Raw genomic sequence first — 26,004 nt, forward strand, 5'->3', positions numbered from 1 at the left:
AGAATTTTATACTCGCCAACGTTATATGGCCAGCGTGCCGAGTTATGGCCATACGCGAATCGCAACGTTGCTGCACTCGGAGCATGCATAATTATCGTATTTCTATATTTTGGCTTTGGTCGGTAAGACATTCGAGGCGACGCATCGTTACAAATCCGTAAAAACGCCAATATAAAAAGGGTCGAAGAACAAAATGAAAAGAGGAAAAAACAAAGAAGAAGAAGAAGAAAGAAAAGGTAGGAAGCGAGAGAGACGGGGAGAAAATGCGAGGGACGGAAAACAAGAGGGAGAAAAGCACACGCGAAAGCCATTACTCGAAAAAGCCGGTGCGCGTACCACGTTCGGTCTAGGAAGCTCCTCCCGGATGAGAAGGGAAAAGGGAAAAAAGGGAAAAAGACAGTCATGGCTTTTCGATTACGAAGAGTACGCGACCGCATTGCGCTCTCTCCTACCTCCCGTAATCTCGAAAGACAAGGAAACTTCAACGACGAAAAACGTGTTGCTCGGAAAGCCGTAAGTTCTCAATAAAAGTCGTTACTACGACGAGAGAGACGTGGTTTTATCGAAGGGTGGGAATGATAGCGGGAACGAGAGCGGGAACGGGAGCGGGAACGAGAGTAGAAAGGGTTGCTAGATTGCTTGGCTTCGAATAAGAAGCGAGAAACCGCAGTCATAATCGCGATTAATATGACACACGCGAGGCACCTATCTCGGCTGCGGATTTATTCGAAGAACGTAGAAAGTTTGCAAGGGGGGATCAGAAATTGATGGTATGGCCGTACTTGGAACGAACGGAGATAAAACGGGCGGAAGGATCGCGACCACGACGGCCTTACGTTTCCCGATCGAGAGACCAAAATCTTGTCTAACGCCCGAGGATAATCGCCGTGCGATCGTTTCGGAATATTTTATGCCACCTCTTTCTAGTTCGCCAACATTTCTTTTTCTTCCTTTTCCGAACGCGCGCGGACTTTACCTAACCGTGCTTAACTTTTCACCCTCTTTCTCTTTTTCATCTCGCAACCAGATTTTCCACGTTGCACGGCTGAAACTCGAATCCCGAGCATCGTTCTTCTTTCCTCTAAATAAACTCTAATAAACTTCGACTCGGGAAGATATTTTTTCTTATATCTGTAGACAAATCTTTTATCTTTATTTTCCTGGTAGAACTCATCTTAACGGAGAGAATGCTAACATATAAAAAGAAAATTGATACTTTTACTATGTTATATGCTAGACGTTGTGAAGTATCGGCGAAACGATCGAGATAAGATACCAACATTTCCTCCTATCTTTTCTCTCTCGCTTAATTTTTGTTCTTTCGTTATACGTTGTACGTTTAGGCGACAAGTTTTAAGTATATCTCCGGACAATTTATATGAAAGAAAAATCATTCTTTAGCAGTCATATGGACTCTGAATCCTCCTTTACACCGCATTCCTCTGGAGCCCTCTCGGATTACCGTTATCTCGTCGTCGTCGTCGTCGTCGTCGTCGTCGTCGCCGTCGTCGTCGTCGCCGCCGTCGCCGCTGCTGAAATTCAACACCCAGGCGATATTTAGCTGGTCACTGCTTCACCTTTAGCCTCGTAACCGTATATAACGAGTCTGCTAACCGGTATATCCCCCACATGTACGTATATAAGCACACACGAAACTATCCTCCGAAAGTATACACGTATACGAAAAAAAGAAAGAGAGATAGAAAGAAAGAAAGGCTTGCTGTGGTGCACGAGATAAAGGAGATGGAAACTCTTTTATACTAAATTCAGGAGGTTAAGCGTCTCGCCACCGACCCCTTTTTACCTGGCCAGCATAGAAAATAGGCCGTTTTTTGTCCTTACTTTGTCGCGTCTTCCGCGTACTCCCACTCATCTTTCCATATGTTTATGTATGCGAGAGAGAGGAAACTAGAAAATGTTGGCTTTCGTACAAATACACGAGGGACCGCACACGAGTCGTCATTTCGCTCGGATTTCTTGAATTTACGATCTTGGAGATCGCCCAACGCGTCGAAAATATTGTCGGAGATGCGAATGCGTTTTTGCTGGCTAGCGATTACTCACGAAGAAACAAGAATCTAAGACCTTTCTTTCTTTCTTTCTTTCTTTCTTTCTTCCTTTCTTTCTTTTATCCCCTTTGGACCCCGTCGATCGTCTTTGGTAAAAAGATCGATCGAGGCTTTGCAAGATTCATCGCGCTGACTCGGAGCTATTTCGTCCTCGACTCGTTAAATGTTATCCGTCTTTCTTATCCCGAAGTATAATTTATCGACGGAGTCCGAAGAATATCTCTAGAGAACGAAGCCAAATCTAAATAGTAAGCGAGAAATAACATGCAGGACCTATTGGTTAGTATCTTAAATTAGCTTCGACTTTTCGACCAATCTTTTTTCTATCATTTCTAAAATTGCATTGGAAACTAACGCGAGCAAGCTATTACTTCGGTGAAATATCCTCTTTACGTTAATTACGCTGTTTACATCATCGATAGGGATTTAAGCATTTTGGAGCATTTTGAAGAAACATAAAAGAGAATTCGAGTACACGTATATGTATTATACATACTACGGCAAATGATTATTCTATACGCAGTAATAGTGCATATACCCAAAACTAGTAAAGTAAAAAATAATAGTAGAGAGAAAAAACAAACGAGGCGAAAGGACGCTTTTGTACCGGCGAACCTCCAAAGTGGTGGCACCGATCCAAATCCCATTCGCATTTGCCATAGGAAAATTCATACGGAAATGCAAACTCGATGGACGCTGAAGGGAACGAGCTAGAAGGATAAACAGAGAGAGAGAAAGAGGAATATACTACACGCGTATGCGAGCAGCGTACAATGTATTGTTCTACATATATGCATGCTCGCATGCATGTATGCATGTACATACATCGTCCCTTTCGTCAAATTCCTGTCTCTCCTATCTACATATGTATCGCGTTCGCGCATTCGACCCTCCTCCGTGTACTTCCGTGTGCCTCTATATCCTTTCACGCGGTAACTTGCTTACGTGTGTGCGTGCGCGCGTGCGCGTGTGCTTTAGTGTGCGCTTCTGTGTCCACCGTACGCGTTCGACTTCCAGAATAAGCAAACATTTACCACCGCGATACACGCGGATCACCTTCTCGATGTCGAGTTTACTTTCCAGCTTCGAGCGTACACGTTCACGGACAGCTTACCCCTGGGAAATCGGATTATAAGAGGATTCTCCAAAAGCGACCAGCCGATATGCCCCTGTCCCCCCAACCAACTTCCTTCCTCTTTTACCTATCAATTAAGAAGGAATTCTCCGAACCTTGCTAACTATCCGTACCATAACTTCGGACAAATCCTTCGAATAATATTTTGACGCAAAATACAGGATCGTTTGGTCCCCTCCCTATCGTCTTCCTTTTTACCTAACCGTGGAGCTTTCGCAAAGTCTGGAGGACGTTCCAGCTGGAATCCGTGCAGAGCTCGATTCGTAAATCCGTGTGCGTGGATCGTCGTTCTTCTCGATAAATCCTTCAACGATTATAGTTCATAGATGCATATTTTATGCTTTCGACTACGTATGACGAATTTCTAAAGCGCCTAAAAACGTATCGATAATAACGGATCTCGCGCAATTTCGTCTTTCTTCTTTCTATTTCTGACTTGAACAAACATTTGCCATGTTATACGACGAACTAAACGTTCCAGTTTTGATGATTATCAAAAAAAAAGAAAAAGACGTAACTCGAATTTCGATAAAATGTACTATTTATGAACTCTATACTATTTCTATCGATGTAGGTCGTAGCGAACGATATAGCGAGGTAGCACGATGAAAAATATAGCACGAAGATCGTTTAAAAGAGTAATTTCGCATTAGCGAAAAGTTTAATAAAAGAAAATTTCGAATCGCATAGGAGCTTTCGTTCTCGAACGACGAAACATCGCACGTGAAAGGATCGTTAAGCTCGAGAATAGAAAGACGACCCCGCAGCGGAAAGGAAGGAAAGAACGAACGAACGAACGAACGAACGATCGAAAAAGAGAGAAAAACCGAGGGAGGTGGGAAATAAGGAGAAATCGAGTAACGCGACGCGAAGAACAAGAAGAAGAAGAGAAAACGCGACCGCGGACGAATGAAGGCTGAAACGCGCGAGTAATGGAAGCGGACGTCGAGCGCGACGTTTTACCGCGCATAGATTTTGCTCTCTCGCTTTTAAGAGCGCACGTACGCGATGCCGTTCTCTTTCTTTTTATCTCGGCGAATTCGCGTGGACCGTGTTCGCTACTGGCTGCTGCCCGAGTATTATAGATCAATTTCGAGCTGACAGCTTGTGTACGTTATTCTCGCGCTCGTAGAAGTCGCATTTGCCCTACACAAAGACGTCTACCCCGTTTCTCTCAGTCTCTTTTTATAATACAGATACGCACACTGTTGTACGATACATAGATATTGTGTCGTACCTTCTACACGAGTAGAAAATTGCGACTCCATTGTTATATTTCATATCTAAAGAATTTTCCATTGGCTTCGTTGTCGGTATATTTCAACGAGTTTCGATCAAATATCGAACGGCCTCGCGTAACGACGTTCCCTTCTTGTATACTTTATCCTTCCGTGTCTTTTTATTTTCGTAGAGGGGGGAGGAAGACTTCATACGAATCCTTACGCGAATGAGATTGAATTTTTCTTCTTTTTCTCCCTTCGAGTTTTCCTGCATGCTGTAACGATCGTGATTTTTTTAGCGTACCCGAATAAAAGATATCTGCCGGGCTGTTGTTGTATATAAAATAGAAGTATTGGAAAAAAAGAAGACGATTATGTTTCCGTTTTAGAAATTTACGATTGAAATTGTAAAGATTTGTGTTTATTCCTCGAACAAAAACGTTAACATTTTGCCCTATTCATTTTGTCGAAGAGTGCAACGGAGGAAAGCACGCGGACCGTTAGAAAAACGCAATGCCGAGCACGCGTATTTGTCGTTCGCGAGGCAGAAATATTTCCAAGATCCGTGACTCTAAGTGGTTCGCGCAAAGTCGCGAGCAATAGCACCGGTAATAAGTCGTGAAGTTTCCAACGCAAGCCCTGGAAGAGGGCGAAAGGTTTTGACTTGGGAACGCCGCGTGTTTGTCGAGCCTTTCTTTCGGTCGGCGTGACTCTCCTTCTCTCTCTCGCTTCCGTTGTAATGTAAATTCTTGGAGAATTGCGGCGGCGCGCAAATTGCCGCGATAACAACTTCCCGAGACTCGACGAACGACGAAGACGACGTCGACGACGTCGACGTTGAATTAGAACGCCTAGTCCTTGTGCGGTGTGCGCGCGCGTGTGCGTGCAATCCTTCTCATCCTTGGATACAAGAATATTTCAATTATTTCAAGTAATCAATTGTTAAATATGAAAAAAAACAGGGCATTCTCTCTGCTATGCCAACAAGTACAATTTTGAGCTACGAGGTCATCTCTTTTTATCCGAGAAAATTCGAATTTTTCTTCAGATCTCTGTTATATCATTTTGTATTTAAATAAACTGCACTGCGAATATCAATCTTGTAATAGCTTCTGTTCAATTTCTTGAGAAGTAATCGATGTCTATTCCGTTATTCTCTTGTCAAGTTTAACGACCATATCGGTCTATTCTAATTCTAAGATGAGACTATAGATCGATCCAAGATCTTCCATACGAAATGTAAACGTAGTTTCGTGCGAGGATCTTTCGTGATTCGACGTTGTGCTTCTATTCCTGAATATGCTTCCTATCTACGATCCAACGACGAAGGGAGATACAGTTGTCGAGGAATCTCCTTTAAGATCTTCGTTTCGTTATCGATCTCGAGTTAGTATCTAGTAGATATCGAACGTTCTCTTTGAATTTCGTAAAGCACGACTGAATTCATATTTGAACTTGCCGTCCCAATGAATGATTTATTTATTTCTGTTTAGGATTACAATAAGATACGAGCGTTGCAATTATACTTCCGATATCCTACCTAATCAAAATTGAAAATTAGTGTACAATAGGAAATAGGTTTTAGGAAATATATATATATATAGGATTCGTGGGCCGTTGGACTGACTACTGGACCGGGGACTCGAACCACGCGCGCGGATCTTTCTGTTTATCCATTGAGCTATTCAGGGCCCACCTCGTCCAATCCCTTCACGAATGCCTATTTAAAAAAAATCTAATTTACAATGTTACGTTGCACGTTATATTACATATTGACAAATAAAGTAAATCCGTAATATAATATTAATGTAATGGAAGATAGGAAAAAATATTTAGTGTTCGTTTGGTCGTTGACGCGTGTCTTTTTTTTTACGTTGAGGGGGAAAAATCGATTGGAAAACAAGGCGCGCGCGCGTGTGTACGCGTAAAAGTTGATGAACACGAGCGTACTCGCGGTATGGATTAGCGAGAGAGAGAGAGAGAGATAGAGGGAGTAGTAATAACCGAGGATCTCGACGAGTGTTGTAATATTTTCCAATCTTATCGACGGTCGACGTCAGGTGTTGAATAATGTTGAATAATGGCAACCGACGAAGAGCCCCCGAGCGTATATTACTCCGAGGTAAATTACCGAGGCGCAAGTATAATTAGAATCTGATACGTTCGGCCCAGAGATCACGAGGTAGTTATCGTAAATTTTCCTACGTACGTTCGGATTCTACGAAGTGCATATAGTACGTAGAAAGTTTTATCTCTCGACATTCGTATTACATATTCCTTTTGCGTACCTACCGCGCGAGTCAAAGAACCTTCTTCTTCAATGAAATTCATTATAAATAATGATCTTTCGTTTTATTACTATAATTGGATTTTTATCCAATTAACACCAGTCTTAATTATATTTAATTATACAAATTCTAACAAAATGTGTTTAACCGTTATAATACGTTACTTAAAATAAATAAAGAAAATTCAAAGGGAACAATACTCTTTGCTACGATTTTATTCAATTTATTTTTACGTTTAACGCAATGAGAATATATTATTCTCTATTATTATATACGTATTATATTATATGCATATTATTTTGATACGCAAAGGGTTATCGTTCGTAGAACGCGTAATAAATCGATCCATCGTATATTTGCGCTTATCTTGAAAAACTGTGATCGAACGAAGCGACATAGAAGACAAAAAGGATATTTCAATTTCTACCGAGGACGATCGCATCCAATTTTTGTACTGTCAAAAAAAGAATTTCGGAACAAGTTACCGGTATGAAACATCAAGGACAAAACGTTACATCTACTATGTGCGTTTCGGTCTGTGAAATGCAATATGACTAAAACAATATAAATATTCGTTACCTCCGACGATGAGTTTGGACTACGGTTGGTGGAAATACGAGCGTAAAAGTACGCGGCGTGCGAATGCTAGCTAGTACGTTTGCGTTACGCACTAGACGTGCGCTGCAAGACAGCATCACAGCTTTAAGAGTAATGGAAAGTTACGTGCATTTCCGTTGTTTGAAAAACGTAACGCGTATTGCTGTCTACCAAAAAAGATGAAAAAATATATCGGAAGGGAGCGATACGGAGCGAGTGGATTCGTTGCCATGCGAAAATATAGATGGTACGCACATACGTTACCGTTAAAACATGAGAGATAAACCAGAACTACGTACTTTTACTAATTATAAGTAATAACGAGAAATAAAAGAAGAAAAAGGTTTATCGAGAAAGAAAAGGCCTACGTCGATTAGTAAATTCGACATGAAAGTGATTACGAAAGTGGTTTGGAAAGGATCGATCCGAAGGAAGAAAGAAACTCGTAAAGCTTCAATGACGAACGGCACGTGGTTTGAAAACGCAATTAACCGTAGGATCGACGAGGTACAATACTTTTTTTCCCAAACGAAAAGCACCCCTTTCTTGTATATATTCTCTGACAAAGTGGAAAAGAGGGTGGAACCGAATTATTGCGCATCGAACGATTATCGATACGAAGCGAAGCGAAGCGAAACGATAAAAAGCGAGGGCCGATAACTGCCCAACGAGCGTTAAATTATTATGCAGGATCACGTGGTAAGTTTACTACAAATCCTCGTGGTATGATGAAAATCAGAGCGAGAGAGAGAGAGAGAGAGAGGCAGAGACAGACAAATGCAGATAGAGAAGCTCTAATTTTCCGCTCGAAACGTTCATCCCGAATTAACCGTGTCGCTGGTTCACGCGAGCGAATAATAATGTCGTGACACGACGCATCAGGTTACTCGATTCTGGAATTAACTTATCTGTATGTTGATACACACCTGAGAGAGCGAACACGCGAGGGAAGCACGTGCTGCTTGTCTCGAAAGCACTGCTCGTGATGAAAGTATATATACACAGGGTAGGATGATTTGAAAATGGATGGACGTCGTTGTGGTCCGAGCGTACGAGAGAGGAGAGGAGAGGATAACGCGGACGATGTTGCTGAAACACTCTGGACGTCCTTTCAACGTTACCTGGCTTACTACTCGAATACATATATACCAACATCGTATTTATCCTACTCGCAACGTTGGACGTTCGCATTTAAAACGGGACGCGATAACTACGATACTTATTACGTACGTTTTCTCCTATTTCGTTCATCTCTTTTTATTTCTATCTTTTCTCTTTTTCATTTCTTCTCTGAAACGTACGATCCGAACGATTCAACGACTTAAATGTAAAACGCGATACATACCGTACGGTTGTTCCGATGAATTATTCAAGATGGAATTTTCGATGAGAATTTTTAATCGAATACGTTAGCGGAACGGAAACGACGTTGAATTCGGTGACCGCAAAACTAAGGAGGAGGATCTGGAAAAGACGCTTCTTCTACTTTCGTGTCATTAACTTTTCATCGTTGTTACGCACAAAGAGGAGACAGAACTTGAGAGAGAGAGAGAGAGGTGGGGGGGGGAGGGAGAAGGGCGTTAGGCTAAGCATGAATTATGAACGCATTACGGTTGGAATACGGTTGGGATACAAATTGATTTATGGTCCTGGCGTCGCGGCGCGCATATCTAATATCCCTTGGTGATATTCTTCGGCTATGGGGCAAAGGGGCGGGTCAGGGAATACGATTAATCTGCATACTGGATTCTGCGGCAGATTCGCTAATAACGCTTTTATGATATTCCGGCGTGAACTTTCCGGCTCCGTGTCGCCGATAGGAGGTGGAGGAGGTGGAGGAGGAGGAGGAGGAGGAACCCTGACGCAACTTTGATGCAACACTGACGATTGTTTTCCAAGACGTTTCGAATATCTATCTATTTTTTGTTTTTTATTACGATTATTGCGAGGGTGCGAGAAAATACTAGGATGTTTGTTATTAAATAAACTCGCGATAAAAATTCAAGTTCTTTGATTTGTACAAAATTTCTTCCGTTAATTCCCACGAGTTGTCATTATATTTTTCTTTCCCGTACGCGCGTATGTAGGTTTTGTAGCCCATTGTATTAGTTATCGGATAGAGGGAGAGTGGACAATTGAATAAAAATAAATTGAATAAACAACTAGGAGCGTATAAAACGCGTTGAGAGATTTCTTCGTGTCTTTTAACGTTGTTTACCGGCTGCTATTGATTGTTCGTTGAAATATTCAATCAAGCATCGGCGCTTCGTTGAACAGAGTTTTACATTTCGATAAGAGCCCTAGCGATAAAGTCGAGCGCTTCGAAGGTACGACTGCGATATCGATTAATCAGTCCAAATATCTAACTATTTCAGCGAATTTTGTTGAATTCTCTTCCCTTTCCTTCGGTGCACAATCCCTTTTAGCATTTGTTCGAGAGCCGCGGCACCCTCGGCCACCATCTGCCTCTCGTTGTTCAGCCGCGTTGTTCTGCCTCCCTTAACTATGGAACGCATTCTGGACGCGATCCGCATGTTAATTACGCGCCTATTTAATTGCAACGGCGATCATTACCAACCGAAATGCCTGCCGATGCAGTTATCCTAAGCATAATGCCGCGATCGGTACGCCGCGATCGAACCAACTCATCGGAATATTTTACCTGGATGCCGAGAGAAAATCAGTTCAACGGTCAAAAACAAAGGTAGAAAAAGCCAATAAATATTATAAACGGAAAAAGAAAAAGCTATTCTTAAGCTTCCTATTAAAGCGTTACCTAGGTGAACAAACGTATATACTTATTTGTAATCTCCTTCTTTGCTCGAAATTGTTCGATATTAAACCTTTCTTGTCTCGCAGTCGTACGGCGCATCGCTAAAACGGATTACGACGAGCTTTTTCTACAAACGCAAGGTAGAGAGGACTTTCGATGCTCTCCTCGTCGTCGAGGGTAAAACACAATATTAACGAAATGTACAAACTCGCGAAAGGTGATCCTTAAGGGAGTTGTTCTCGAGCACTCGTGCATTGTAATTAAAATCGGTCCGCCTGCAATCCTACATTATATTATATAATTGGAAGAACCAATAAATATACGTATAAATAAATATGTCAGGAGAGTTAAAGTTTGCGATCTATCGAATTAGGAAAACGCGAGAGTATCATCGGACATTGCAATCTCTTCGGCATTTTGCTACGCGAAAACGGAATTAATCAGTTATCGATCCGGCCCGAAGAGAAAAGTCTTTCTTTTCGCTGCGGGTGGAGAGCCAACCCTATGGTTGCCTACGCGCCCAAGGGAAAGTACAAGGTAAAGAGAGAAAAGGAGAGACTTTGGAAAAGAAGAGGAGCGAGATACACGTGACAGAAATGACAAAAAAGGTAATCCTGTCTGACGGAGGCTCGGTCACATGGGAGAAAGAAAAAGATGGAGAGAGAGAGAGAGAGAGAGAGAGAGAAAAAGACACGAACTCAGAGCCATTGACTTCGAAGACCCTGTTTTCTTCCTTCGCCCTTCTTCATCCCTACTGTCCGATGATTACATCCAGGTCCACTCTATGTTCCCTCTGGTCATCTTTTTCTTCTTTTTCTTCTTTTTCTCTTTCATTCTTTCTTTCTCACTTTTTCCCAACCCTAACCCATTGGCGAGAGAGGAGCAAAGAGTCCACGCGTGGTAACTTCGGAGAATAATGTAATTTCTTTCCTCGTCGTTTCGCGAGCCGATTAAAGCGTTGGATTTATCGAAGATTACGTCGGGGAACGAACAAATTATGAACCCTATTGATTAACAGTAGAACGCAGACGACTCCTCCCTCTCTCTATTTCTTTTTTTTTTTTTCTTTTCTCTTCTTTCGCTCTGTACGACGAGGAGAGTTAATCCGCCAGGGATATACCTCGAAAGCGACCCCTTTTATCGAGGTCTGTCCTTTTATTTTTTCCTATTTCTTATTCCCTCGAATATACCTCACAATAAAATTATACTCTTGTCTCGTTAACTCGATTATATCCGTCTATCTTTTTAGCTTCTGTTTTCTATCTTGCGGATACGATATTTTTGTAGAATATTTCCATGGTATCTCGAAATGATCTAAACAAAGATTATTATTTAAAAAGAGCAAAAGCATCGTCCTATCCTGTTAGAGCATCGTTGCAAAAATACCTCGTTCGTCATCAACGAGATCGTAATACTTGCATTTTCCGTATGTGTACACGCGCAAATATAGACTCGCGTGTTAGTAAAGGTACGAGAGTGTAAAGAGCATTCGTCGTGCTCCTCGTAAAAGAAAAGCTTCCATCGTCGAACACTCAATCTTGTTTTTTTTTTCGCTTTGAAAAAGTTTCGAGTTTTTCGTTCGTTGTTTTTTGGCATTTGCTTTTTTTTTTTCGTCGCTCGATCGAAATATCGACAAGTCAAGGCTCTTTTTTTCTCTGGATCATCCTTTCCGAATGGAAAACCCGAGCCCGACTCTGCTCTTTACATTCGGCAAAGGCTGATAACCTTAATGGTCTTTCATAATTGTCTTCGTTGACGATAGCACGAGATGGGAGAAACGGACTGCGAGAGAGAAAGAGAGGAAAACAAGGTTGGTAGTCCTGGCTAGCTCGGATTTTGGCACGATGCATTGGTCAGTTAAGGGAATGCACTTTACGCTACATGCGTTGGCAAGAGGACAAAGCTACGGCTCCCTTTCCTTTCTCTCTCTCTCTCTGCAGCAACGGCAATTACCTCTCTCTATCCTAATTTGAAATTCTTTAACTCTGCTTGGATACGTTTAGACAAAAAGAAAAATACGCATGGTTTGGTTAAATCGCAAAAAAAAAACAAATTTGTATATGTCTGGGGAAATGAAGAGAGACGGGATGGAAAGAGAGAAATAAATCGTTTTTGATATGTTAATCGAACGTTACTCCAATTATTATTTTGTTTTTAATACGACACGCGCCATGCGATATCGTTGAGATTATTATAAAAAGGAGATATATGCTCTCTTAATTGGTCCGAGTTATTTTTGAAATGTTGACAGATGATGGAGCAAATTTGGTAGCGCGATTTCGTTAGGCAAGAGCAAAAGTGATGAAGCAACGTTGTTGCGTCGGTCAATTAAGAATGAAACGTTAAAGGCTTTGATCCGTCTTTGGTCCGTCTTTGGTCCGTCGATTAAATATCCAGTACATGTTGTTAATTGAACGAACGTTTCCGTTAAAAAGAGAACGGTGAACGGTAAACGAGAAGCGTGAACGAAAAGAAAGAAAACAAAAGAGAACAAAAGAGAAATATTATATGAAAAGGAAAGAAATTGGTAAAGCAAACAAAAGGCGAAACTGAATTCGAGGTTTGTTATCGTCCCAAAGGTTGAAGAAAAATACGGAATAAAATAATATAAACGCGTAAGGGTTGAAAAAAAGGATTCTCGGTTATGTTTGTATCGGATGGGCTGAAATAAACTCAACGAACGGAGGATTCGTGTTTTCCGGGACTTTGCCGTCGTTAGACGGCAATTTTTATTGACAACTCGAGGATTTTTACAGTTAGGCGTAACAGTGGCGGTCGACGTTTCACCGTTTACGTCCCCCTCGGCCACCCTTCTCTCCTACCCTTTACAATTTGCTATACTCGTTTTTGCCCGAAATGTTTCGTCTCCCATGGGTGTACGTGGTGTATCCAGTGTTACAATTTGTTGTACTTTTTACGGTTTCTCCTCGAATCTCACCCTACTCGCCTTTCAAACGTTTCCTTTTTTTTTTTTTGTCGTTTTTACCATGTCCCAGCAAGTGTCGCGTATAGGGCATTGCGGATACTCTTTTTCTTTTATGCGTTCACCCCGATTCCTGGTATTTCCCTTGTTATCGTTAGAAAAACCGTTCGACAGTTTGAGAGAGAAACGTGCCAATTTTCTCAAACAGCTGTATTCGTAGATTCGAAAACGACGAACATCGAGCAATTTCATGCGAATGTTATATCGCGAAAAAAAAAGATACAACATACCACGGGGATCTTTTTAAATAGTCGCAAAGGCTGGGAAAGACACACGTTTCATTTGGTAGTCTCTTTTCGTGGCTACGCGTTATTTCAAATCGTGTTAAAAGCCTTAACCGAAAAAGGAAAGAATATCGCAAACTGAATTGCGCGAAAAAGAGATGGTAGAAGAATTCTAAAAAGCCGTCGAACGGAGTAGAATCGAGGAAAACAGAATCCGAGTATTCTCGCAGCGTGACGTAGATTAAAAGGTAGAAGCCAATCTAGGGTTGTTCGTTGGCGTTCGATTAATTTCGCGCCACTATCGTTTACAATGCCTCGAGAGAAATTTCGACTTATTAAAAAATTCACGGCACGCCTATGAGAATGAATTCGCGTGTGTGCGCGCGCGCGAAAGAGAAGGATCGTATACTTGTATCCTCAACGATAGGATCCTTCTTTCTTCTTTCCAACGCTTTGATCACGGAATCATGCCTTTGTTCTTGGCGGAATCCCTTACGCGTATCCCTCTTGTAAATCATTCAAACACCTAGCCGATCCTTTTATGAAACGTTCGCATGGCCCAGAGTCCGATACCGAGCCGGCAAATTAATTTGCATCTTGACAAAGTGATAAAACACCAGCGGAATTATTCATGCGTTTTAACATAGTGTAAGAGGGAAAAAGAAAAGGATAGGATAGGAAGGTTTTACAAGATTGTTCCTTTCACGTTGGACGGAATTACCTTAGGAATATGTTAATGTAAAATGTAATCGTGGTATCCAAGTTCCTTGTATATTTTGATTTACATTAACAAGACAAATATAAGAAATGAAAAAGAATTGGTACGATATCGGAAAGAGAGTTTGCTCGATTAAACTCGACTTGAAAAAAAAAGATAAATAGATGTTTGTTTTTTTATCGGAAAAAAAAGGTTAGCCAAATAACAAGGTGGAAATAGACGGTATCGTAATACGCCTCGGGCACGTTCGATGTAACTGCCGTTTTATCGAGCATGCCGAAAGAAATCCGGATGGCGAAGATGGCTCGGCAAAAGCCACTTATGAGAAAACTCTACGGTGCGTTGAGGTTTTATTGTGTAACTTTGGAATCCGTCGTCGTCGTCGTCGTCGTCGTCGTCGTCGTCGTCGTCGTCGTTCGCCGTTCCGTAATCCGCTCGCGAAGTCGACGAACGAAGAAAAAAGGGGGACGGAAGAATGTGATACGCTTTGGTCCAGCACGTCGTGAAGATTTAACGAAGGCTTAACGAGTCCTGTCCCGACTCGAACGAACCGACCAACCAACGCTGTCCCGCTGTGTCCTCTCGGATTCCACTTCCTTCCTTTCCTTCTTTTTTTTACCTCTATCTCTTTCCCTCTTTTTTTCTTCTTCTTATTTTAATTCATCGCGTTATTCTTATAAAATACCGTTTTCTATTTTAGAAAAATTTCATTAATAATATAAAAAATGATTGATTTAATTAAAGAAACAAGACTAGGCTAATTTAAGAAAATATAATTTTGTATAATTAATGTGTTTTTACCATTTATAGTTATAATTATTACGAAAAGAGGAGGAAGAAAAGAAGAAAGATTTTTATTTGTCGAATAAAATGAGATGTATATACTTTATATACGGCAGACGTTTCGAAAGAAAAGTCCCACTGTTTAATTCGTACTTTATGAATTCAACGAGATACCGAGGACTCGGGAAAATGTGGTTTTTTTTTTTCTTTCTTCCCTCTCGAGATTTACACGACGTCGCACAGGTGAGACTTTGAAAATAATCAACAATCGTTTGTAGATAATCGAAACAAGCCACTCTAAAAATGATAAACGCGAAAAGAGTACTTTTGTTCCTTCTTGTCCTGCAAATCAATCCGCGTTTATCGATAATAATAATTCCGTCATTTCCGTAAAAGCACGATTGTATTTCGTGACGCGGAATAAACGTGGGAACCTAATTAATTCCATTGTTAAGCGATTAACAAAATCTTTGCATCTATATGCGCATTTAATTAACGTCGATACAATTTTTCTCTCAACGAAATAATTTCTTTTATCACCGTTACGCAAAAAATGTAATAAACGTCGTGTATTTTTTTAATACACAGACATATATAAATGAAATCAATTATTTCATTTTATTTTATCGTTCGATCAGTTATCGCATAAGTACTTTCATTTTACACATACAACGCATTCGAATTCTGTAAAAATAACGCACGAAATAAAACATACGGAAAGGCAAATACAATTTCGGTAAGCGACAGTTTTATAGTCCCTTTAGATTTTCCTTCAATTTTTCTTTACATTCTCTCTCTTTCTCTCACTCGACAAACTGCACATGCAATTTCTCTGGAATATCGACTGAAATTCTCGTACAAATTGAATGAAAGTTAGGACGAATAAATATCTAGGATTCCATCGAGATTTCGTCGCATTAAGAAATTGCAAGAAAAAAAAAAAAGTAAAAGAAAAAAGCTTATAGAAATTGTCAAAACGTATCATATTTCTCATTTTTGTAACGTCATCTTTCGTTCTTTCAGTCTTGGAGGTTTAGTTTGTTCGTTCGGTCTTCCAAGTTGAAAAATGCTGAAAGAGAAGTTGGAATAGGTCGAACGAATTATACTCAAACGAGATAGAGAGATATCGGATAAACGTCGTAGAAAAGTACATTAAGTCGAGAGGGTCGATATAGAATCAAGAATATCCAGGATTATCTGAAAGATCTTCTTTTTTGTCAAGTACGCATTTGCATTTCCTTCGCGAGTCTAGCTCGTGCCGGTACAAAATGGAACGATATTGATTTTCGCGTAAAGATTTTCCTCGTAAAGATTTTCCCGTGCGAGGAAAGGAAAAATAATGCCGTTTGTATAACGAGGATACATAGAAATCCGATTGGATTCTCTCTCGCGATCTGTACGCGATGATGAACGACTTCCTTCCTCGATTTCGTGCGTTTACCTACGGTAGTATACCCGTGGTGCTTTTAGAAATTGTATTGCTCGATAAGTATTTTAACTTCTATTGGATATTGAGAGAGAGAGAGAGAAAAAAAAAAGAGTCTAGCAAGTAAGATAGGTGATACGCGGGATAGACAATATCGGAATACGATGCGAGAGAGAGAAAAACAATCGATGCTGCTAAAATCCAAGAGGGAAGATAAGTGGGGGAAGGAAGAAACAAATGATAAGAAAATGTAGTTTGGAAAGTAAATCGAAGAGAAGGAAAAAAGAAAGAAAAGAAAAGAAAAGGGAAGAAAAATAAAGTGGCAGGAGAAAAGTCGAATAAAAGCATAGAATTTGTCGTCCTTTTTTATTTCGTCGATCAGTCAAGACGCTATGCGTTATAGGAACGATGGTAGAGTAAGAGGTCGTAGACGGTGTTGCCGGTTAAATGGAATATTGAAATAATCCGAAGGAGAGGACTTAAAAAGAAATAATTTTGACGCGAGCAACGTCGTGTCTTTTCATTTCAGTCGGAAAGGACGTAAAAAGCTCTCTCGATCTTCTGTGGAGCTTAAGGACGAGCTTAGGGCCGAGCTTAGGGCCGAGCTTAGGGCCGAGAGCGAGCGAGCCAGCACCTTACACGCACGAGTTGCCTGAGCCGCAATCAATAAGAAGCCGGAATTGCTATGGCTTGGATTGGTTCGAAGGGAAATGTTGAACGAGGAGGATTCTGCATCCATCATCGACGCGTAAATAGGACAGGGAGGAAAAAAAAGAAGGAAATGAAGAATAGAAAGAGAGAAGGAAGAAGAAACGAGTATCCGGCTTCGTTGCTTAGGGTAACGATGACACGATGAAAAGAGAAAGATGGAGAAGATATTCGATATCGTGGAAAAGACTCCTGAGACCTTCGACGTTCGTAACGAGAAGAATATTTTTCAAAGGCTTCGCAGCAGTGTCACATTTTTTCCTTTCCATTAGTTTTCCCGAGAAGAGACAAGGCGTGAGAGAAAATTCAATGCGAGGTAAAACTTGGCGAGTAGCTTTGTTTATCCATCGATATATTGTATGTAATAGAATTCAAATTGGAATACGACGAAGAAATGTCAAAGAAGCTAGCTTTCGTACTGGGTGCATAGGAAATCAAATAAATATAGAAGAAGAATCTAAATGGTTTGGGGGAAAAACAAGAAGGTGTAAAAAGATTTAGCGTTACTCACCGGTGACCTTAATGTGATAGGGTAACTGAGCTCGCCACGTGTCCTGCATTTTTCGATCGGGCGCAACGCATCTGTACTCTCCTGCTTCCTGGTAGACGACTCGGTTCAAGAAAAGACGTCCCGGTCCACCGACCGGATCCATTCCAGGTCCGTGACCCCAGCATCCGCCGTCGCACTCGAGAGTCACCGCTCCGCCGATCTGCACCTCCTTCCTCCTCGAATCGGTAGCTTCCCCGTTCAGTGCCTCTGCCTCGGTCTCGATATCTGAATCATCTAAATGCCATTGATTTAAATCTCTCGACGAGCGGCGAAGAACGCTCGATGCACCAAAGTACATGCAAAGTATTTGCATTAGAAAATCGAGGAGGCTGACCCTATGGAAAACTATCCTCGAGGATGGCTCTGTTAAAAAATTTCTCTTTCTCTCTCGCTCTCGCTCTCGCTCTCGCTCGAAGAAATAAGAAAAAGAAATCAAGAAGGAAGAGTCCATGGAAAAGCTTAGGAAGAAGCTTTCGCATAGCAGCCAAGGTCCAAATCCTATTCCAGCACGGTGAAATACACGTCGAGTGTCGACAACGGACCGCCATTCTCATCGATATCAACGCTATCCTGCGGCATCGGGAACCAACCGCACGTACGGAGGATAAACTCGGAGCAATGGTTTTGCTCGTTCCTCCTCCGCCCCCATAGCGTGCCGAGAGTTCAACGAAATCCTTTCTATAGGACGCGATCGCGACTCCGGAACGCCTTGCCACGTCTTCCTCATACCACCCCACCTCCTTTTCCGATTCTACCTACGGAATTATACGACTGCGACCGTTTGCTCTTCAGCTAACGCTGTGTCCACAGCTACGGATCGAGGGGAACGGAGAGGAATCAGCTACCTCGCTCTCTCTCCCTCTCTCTCGCTACTTGAGAATTAGAGCCGAGTTGGTACGTTGGAATTCGCTCGAGACGATGAAATAAGAAAAACGAGAAAATACTATTCCGGGATGTGGGAGTGTAAAGAGTCCTTTGAGTTAGCAAGCTGATCCTCTGGCTCATCCTATAGCAAAACAAAGGGATCAAAGTACTCTGGCTGCGACGATAGGAGCTATTCTAACCTACCCCTTACAACTCGTTTGTCTTGCAGTTTGTCCAGAATTTTATGGCAAACGCGCTCTAGTGTCGCTTTAAACAAGCAGAAATGAAGTAAAAGGCAGACACGAGAAGGAGAAAGAGCCGAAGAAAGGAATTTGACTTAACTAGTTTCACGACTGTCTGCGAAATGCTTTGACAACGTTCCCAGTCATTTTCTTCTCCTATGTGAATTTCTCGAGAAGAAAAATTGCATAGAGGTAAAATAGAGATACGATAGGAAGAAATATCCCATCGTCGATTTGTTCGTTAGAACAAATCTAGTTAAGTTGCGATCGTTATTGTCCTAGTTCCTCGTCCTTTATCCTTCGCGAAATCGCACGTGATTCGAAATTTAAGCCGAAAGCGCGTATCATAGTAACGTAATCCATGGATAAGTAATCCACGAGGAGATCCGTATGGGACAGAGTTATCCATGTAATCGATAATTCCCATCGTGGAGTAGCAGTTAGTTTACAGGCACTCGCGAACCATCCAAATTGCGTAGAGATTAGGTACTCGGAAACCCGTATCCCGGATCGTCGGCCGAGGAAACACAGACGAGAGTGGAACGTACCATGAAGAGAGAGAGAGAGAGAGAGTGAGAGAGAGAGAGTGAGAGAGAGAGAGAGAGAAAAGAGGAATGAGAAGGTTGGGAAATGCAGAGGCTGGAAGAGCTTTGAGATGCAAGGGTCGCGTTCTAGTTATAACGAGACCGGTTCGGGACCAGGTAGGAAATTTGCAAATTTTCACGACGAGGCACGGATAATTTCCGGTTGGCTCGGTGGTTTCCACCCTTGACAAATGACTGTGGTTTCCGGTTATCGGTCGACGCGACTACCAGCTTCGCATTTCGAATCAACGAGAATCTATTCGAGAATTGGAATAGCCAAATACGAAATAAAACGACGAAATGAAACACTAATACGTCTATCTACCTCGGATCTAAGATCTACCTCTTTTATTACTCTTACCTTTTTTACACCAACCATCGAGCTATGTGTACCTACTGTAGAGAATAATCGGCCCATCGCATCTTTCGTTCGAGCGTGCAACAACTCTACAATCGACGTTTCCTGATTTTTCTTCGTACAACGCTCGAACGATAGATCCGAACGATATTTCGAAATAACGGTATCTCGACATATTTACGAGCTTTCTCATGAAATACGACGTTCCAGAGAGAGAGAGAGAGAGAAAACCGACGACGCGAAGATCGCGAGGAGCTTGAATTCGTTCGCGAGTCGCGTCGTTTCCGGAATGCAAATTATTTTTCCCAAAAATACCAAAGAATTTGGAGGCACCGATGTTCACCCCTTCGTGCCCTAGCTACGCTAGGCCCTGTTGGGCCCGTTAACAAAGACGCTCATTCTATCTTTCCGCTGGGCGCCTACGAAGACAAAGCTAGATAATTTGGTGAATTCGATAGGTAAAATAAAAAAAGATAACAATTTGGTCTCTTTCCCTTGTATTTTTCGGAGGTTAATTCCTGATTTGCAGCACATTATACATAGGTATACTCGAATCGCCTCGTTGAAGACAACTTACTACCTCTCCAATTATCGCTACACACTAGGAATTGCTTTCCATACGTTCCTATCTCCGCGAGAGCTTACTGGTCACTAATAAGCGAAGAGAAGCCGATAATACGAGAGCCGTACGTTCGGGGATTAAAGTATTTCGAGCAGTAGTAGTAGACGTAGTTAGCGAGGGGTTAATAGATAATTCCTCCTCCTTCGATAGCGTACGGAGCATACGATGTATACCGGCGGTGATGGTGGTGGTGGTGGTGGTGGTGCAGTCGTGGTGGTGCAGTCGTGAAATGACGATGCAAATGACGAGATGAGCTTGCAACGTGAATAGATATTCACGTTTCATCGAGTACTGGGGACGAGCTTGATGTAACCATTTAACGAGACTTTGGTTCTCTCCCAACTCCCCTATTTCAAGCTGCGTCGATGATCGATCGATTAATTCTATGATACAGTAACGTTTTACTCACAGCGAACGTTGAGGAAATAACCGATGCTGGTGAAAATCCCGAGCATGTGCCGAGTATAACATTTGTACCAGCCGCTCTCGGCACGAGTGATTTTTGTGAAGTTCAACCATCCGTCATCGCTCTGCTCGACGGGAAGTAGTCCATTGTCTGAAACACGAGTGAAAACCTTCTCAATACAGGGACGAATTAACGGTATAGACCTATATATAATCCAACACGGTCCAAACATTTACACGTAAACGCGGAGATGATTTTTTTTACCCTCCCCCTATGTCTGCTGTTCCTCTCGAGGAAAGATCTTTTTCTTCTACTCCCTAACGACACTCTAACGACGCTTTTTTCAAACTTCCATCAGAAATGGTGTTATTCGCCGCATCAACGTTTCGTCGATCTTATCATTTGCCGAAAAACGCTCGATCCAATAATCTAATCGAGTCGATTAAATGGAATTGACGTTATTATCTATTGACGCTTCTCTCAATATCCTATAAAATAGTAAAGTGTATGTTATTAAATATATTATTATCTCATAACATAATAGAATAGAATACCTATAGCTTGCGATAAAATTAATCAAATCTATCGATATTAATATTACGCGATATATCGTACAATATTTAGAAACGCGTTTCACCGGCTTTGCTAAATATTATTTAATATCTGCTCCATCGGACTCGAATGCACGTCGAGCTCGTGCTTATGAATTATTTTCTAATAATATGACTTAATAATTTGAACAATTCTATTAATTTTATAATCTTCTCTGTAGAAAAAAAAAAAGATAGATTATCGCTAGAGAAAAAGTCGCGTATTACATACTGCAACGTAAAATCAATCAAAAGAATTATAAAAGATTTACGAAGAGAACGACGAAGAGGATATGTAGATAAAACGTAGAAAACTCAGAAATGGAAAATAAAAAGTTTCGACAATAGTTACGATGCTCTATAGCAGAAAGATTTAAATCTTTCCGTACACGAGGACTTTATGAATTCGCTGGTACCGTTCCAATATATATACGATGGTGCCTTAGAATGAACAACGATTCGGGAGTGGATAGGGGTTCCTACCCCTTGGGCGGTTTCGCACAGCTGACGCTCCCGTACGTTTCTCGCGAAATGTCCCTCGACCAAACGTATCATCCCTGACAAATCGTTCGGCCGAACAGTGATAAATTTTTGTCTTCGTTCGAACTGACAGCGTGCTTTATGACACGAATATTACATCGTGATTTTACGTTATCCCTTTCCTAGCGTCCTTTGCCAGATCATCGAATTCCTATGATGTTCCATTGTGTTACCTATTGCTTCCTCTTCCTATTGCATCGTTCGCTTATCAGAAATTCAAGTTAATTAATGTCGTAACTATATACGTATATTTCCATTTTTATTCCAACGAGAGAGACAAAATTCATTTCATTTATATTATATACACACGTACGTTCGTAAAATTAGGTTACACTGCTTTTGAAATGATACTCGAGAGAGAGAGAGAGTCGTTCCTAAATCTTTCAGTGAAATCAATGAAAAAATATTGAAACGTATGCTAAGCGAATAAATTTGAATTTCGTTGCAATAACAATACGTGCCTTTTATAAACCATCGCGGACAAATGATACTACCCATATCTTTCCCTCTTCCAATTTCGTCAGTCTTTATTTTGTTCAATTCCCGTACGTAAGAGGGAACAATTTCTAAGCGTTATAAACGACGAGCCGGCTATTTCTACAGGCCCCTCACGATTTTTGGCGTAGGAACTCGAGCAAACATACAAAAATAGTTCGTTTATGAAAAGAAAGGAGTGGAAAAACATTTACCACGAAGATTGGACGTCCCAGAGTTTATTCAACGCTTCATATTCCCGTCGATCCGTCCGAGAAATTGAAGACCCCGAAATTTTCTCGAGATAGCTTTGGCAAAGAACGCTTTGAAAGGAAACGAACGTGCTGCTTCCTCGGGGCATCTCGATTGGGACGTTTAATAAGAGCAACCGTTCCAAAAAGAATCTGCGATGGAAAGTTCTCTGGCCGATGGTTGTTGCCGCGAAGGGCCGCCGACTGAGGGAAGCAAAAGGACGAATTTATGAAGGAAGAAAAAGAGATGGAAAGAATTGCCGAGTGGGAGAGACGAAGCCCGAGGCAGGTACGTGCTTCAAAGGATATTAAAGTATTTTAATTGCAGCGGATTTAGCGGAACGCTCGAAGGATTTGTTCGAAATCACCCGATTGGTTCTATGAATAGGGATTAAGCTCTGCAACGAGAGACGACGGGTTCGGGGCAGTTGGGCGAATTCCAAATGTCAGAGGCGGAAGACAGAAATAATTGAATATTTAATAGATAACTCGGGCTATATCTATGCGTATCGGTACCTGCGCCTCTCTGTGTATGCGTTTACGGAGAAATCTATATGGACTCTATATAATATGCGCCCTTATGCATGTATATATGTATTATATATATATATGTATACGTAAACGAACGAGGATGGGAGTCGATTCGGTCGCCATCCGTCATCGCGATAGGATGTCGATTTTTCTGTCGGCCTTGTCTGCTCTCTCTCTCTCTCTCTCCCCGTAGACACCGATTAATTATACATTCGAGCGGAACCTGCTACGAAAAAGAAGAGATCTTAAATTTGGTTAGCCCTCCCTACCACACCCCGGCATCTTCCGAAACAGACAATGCATTTCAATATTTCAAGAAGAACGAAACTACGAATTAATATAATATGTCAATCTATTCGTTCGGTGTTATTAAATTTGAATATTTTTTACGTCTTATTATGAAAAGCAAAAAAAGAAAAAACGAATAGATTTAATTACGCGCGTCAGTTGATATATAAAACAGCGGTTATTAATCTTTTTTCCGTGATATACATACAGCAGCATATTTGTTTGTAATGGTATCGAGAGATGTTCCAATGTTTTTCAATATTATTTTTACGAAACTGCTGGACTGCAGTTAGTATATTACTTTGCAAATTTTTGGTATAAAGTAACGACAATAATTGCACGACCAATTAAAAATTTAACACGTCCGACAAAAGTTGATATAAAATAAATGAAAAATTGTATACCGATCCAATATATCATACGTACACCCATACGTTTAAAGACGAATATCAAATATTATCGTAGAATTATAAAGTCATTGAAAAGTGTAAGTATGTAAAGATAAAAACATGTCGGAAAGATATTATGTTATTATAATTGATCGTAAAAATGCGAGGTGCAAAAGTAAAGGAAACAGTTGACGCAGGTATTAATTGATTGATTGATTGATTGGGAAAAAGACGATAAAACGATTTGCTGTTTTTCCGCGACAATTTAGAAGATTCATTAAAGTGTTATTAAGCAATAATTTTGGTCTTCTCGTCGAGATCGTCATCCCGTCAACGAGAGCGTGCCGATAGCAGCTCGTCCATCATGTTTCTTATCATTCTCTCTCGCGATTGATCCAGGCACGAAATGACGGACCCAGCTGCTCTCAGCATTTTGCGTTAGGGTTTTTCATACTTAGACGAAACAAATGGAAATAACACTTATATATAATAGATATATACTATGTCTTTTACGTATCGAAGGGTTTTAACGAGACTAAAAGAAAAAGACCGAAAGCGGGAGAATATCGAACGAAAACACATTTTGCATTATCCATGGTTTATCCTCTTTGTTATTTACGTCCATTTATTCTGATGGAAAAATAATCTTACACTTTTAAAAGCACCTTGTCCTTTATTTTGAAAATACGCGCAAGTAGATATGCGCATCCTTGTTTTCTAGGCCAACGATTTCAGCGAATGTTAAATTGCTAATTATTATTAGTCAAACGTTAATGGAATATAAATTTATTTATTGTATAAAAATAAGCTGAACGCAAAAAAGAATAAAATGAAATAATACGTTTCACTCCGAGATTTGATATCAAGTAGCGTTCTAATTCATTGAAATATCCATTAAATCGCAAAGTAAACTACACTCTAACGTAGATTTGATGCAAATACGTTAAATTCGGGTTTGCTTTTATCTTGTTAAAGCGCACAGCAAGTAAATCGAAGTTTAACGAGGTTAGAAAACAGAAGAAGAGGACTCTTGGGAGATGGAGAGAAAAAGCGTCATCATCTAGCTAAAGACAAATAAAACGACGTCTTCTCTCTGCGAACTAAGGAGTTTAATTGTAATAAGTAATCAAAAATCATTTGCTTTTGTTCAAAATCAGGATAATTTGATGAAATTTTAATGAATTTCAAACACGATATTTTCCCAAGCCCTTTAATAAACATAATTTCAATGCTTGGCTAAAGCACGATATTTAAGTAAAATATATTTACATGTAAAACGATTTAAAAACACAACTCGTTAACTAGTGAAAATATTTGAATAATTCAAAAAATGGAATGCCTATTTAACCAATGGGAACAAAAATAACATTCGAAAGACAGTTTCGTTTGAATGAATTATTTATTCGGAGGTGAACGAAAATATTCCGAAAGATCATTATTATTTAACGGAAAAGCATTAAAAGCATACCCGATCTCCGTAATATTTAATATCACCAGTATACGTGCACAAATATATAGTAAATTGCTGAAAAATGGATTGACTACGTAAACAATATAACTTATTTAAGAACTACGGTACAAATATTACCGAGCTTCGATTATTTCCATTACGTGGACCCGAAAATTCACGAGAAGACGTACAAACGTACGAAAAAGAAGACAGTAGAAAAATACATAGGTAAAAAGGTAGAAATCTGCGAAAGATGCGGAAACTGAAATTGCAAATTTCAGCTGGGTGGAAAGTTTACTTCGCGGCTGGTTAACGAATGTAATGGATTCGTTTCTCTTAAACACTGCAGTCTAATCAAGAAAGTGGTCTCTCAAGTGAACTCCCAATTTTCTCTTTCCTTCCTTTCTTCATTCATTCATTCAGTCCTTCCTTCCTTCCTTCCTTCCTTCCTTAATGTTCTAGCCTTGCCTCTTTCTCGTATCTCGATGCACTGATTGACGTCGGAAAAAAAAAAATTACTCTGCGGCGAACTTTTACCACTTCGCGCGATGGCAAATAAAAGTCAGCTTTTTTTTTATTCTCTCTTTCTCTCTTCCTCCATTTCCTCTTTCTTTTTCTTTCCATCTCGCGGTTTTTCCTTTCGCGATACGATCACGGTAACTTCTTATCGCGATTCTCGACCGGAAATATAATGGTCCAAGCACTTCGATAAAAATACTATCGTGGCGTTAAGTTAAGAGAGGAAGTAATAAAAAAGTAAAGAGTCCACAGGAAAAAAGTAAGAAAACTGGTCGTAAGATAAGGAATAAAATCAATTTTTACAACCAATTGGAGTCTACCGCAGGGGGTCCGCCGAGTTACCAAACTTGGTACTCCGAGGATCTTGGTAAGATTGAAAACAAGCCTTCTAATGGGTACATCCTTGTCCGACATAAGTTTTA

General features: G+C 40.7%; 1 protein-coding gene across 12 annotated transcripts in view; it reads right to left on the minus strand.

Moving 5' to 3' along the window:
- The window catches only part of LOC122517830 (roundabout homolog 2), a 195,482-nt gene that overhangs the window by 25,305 nt on the left and 144,173 nt on the right, over positions 1 to 26,004 (minus strand). For 11 of the 12 annotated variants that reach the window (XM_043636423.1, XM_043636421.1, XM_043636425.1 and 8 more), the window contains 2 exons: positions 20,554 to 20,700; positions 17,436 to 17,708 (listed from right to left, as the gene is read on the minus strand). In XM_043636423.1, the coding sequence (XP_043492358.1) occupies positions 17,436 to 17,708; positions 20,554 to 20,700 (420 nt within the window). The remainder of the gene's footprint in view (positions 1 to 17,435; positions 17,709 to 20,553; positions 20,701 to 26,004) is intronic. The other variant, XM_043636426.1, reaches the window with a different exon arrangement.

Source organism: Polistes fuscatus, unplaced genomic scaffold (genome assembly GCF_010416935.1).
Source record: "Polistes fuscatus isolate 324 unplaced genomic scaffold, CU_Pfus_HIC Scaffold21, whole genome shotgun sequence".
NCBI classification, from domain to species: Eukaryota; Metazoa; Arthropoda; class Insecta; order Hymenoptera; family Vespidae; genus Polistes; species Polistes fuscatus.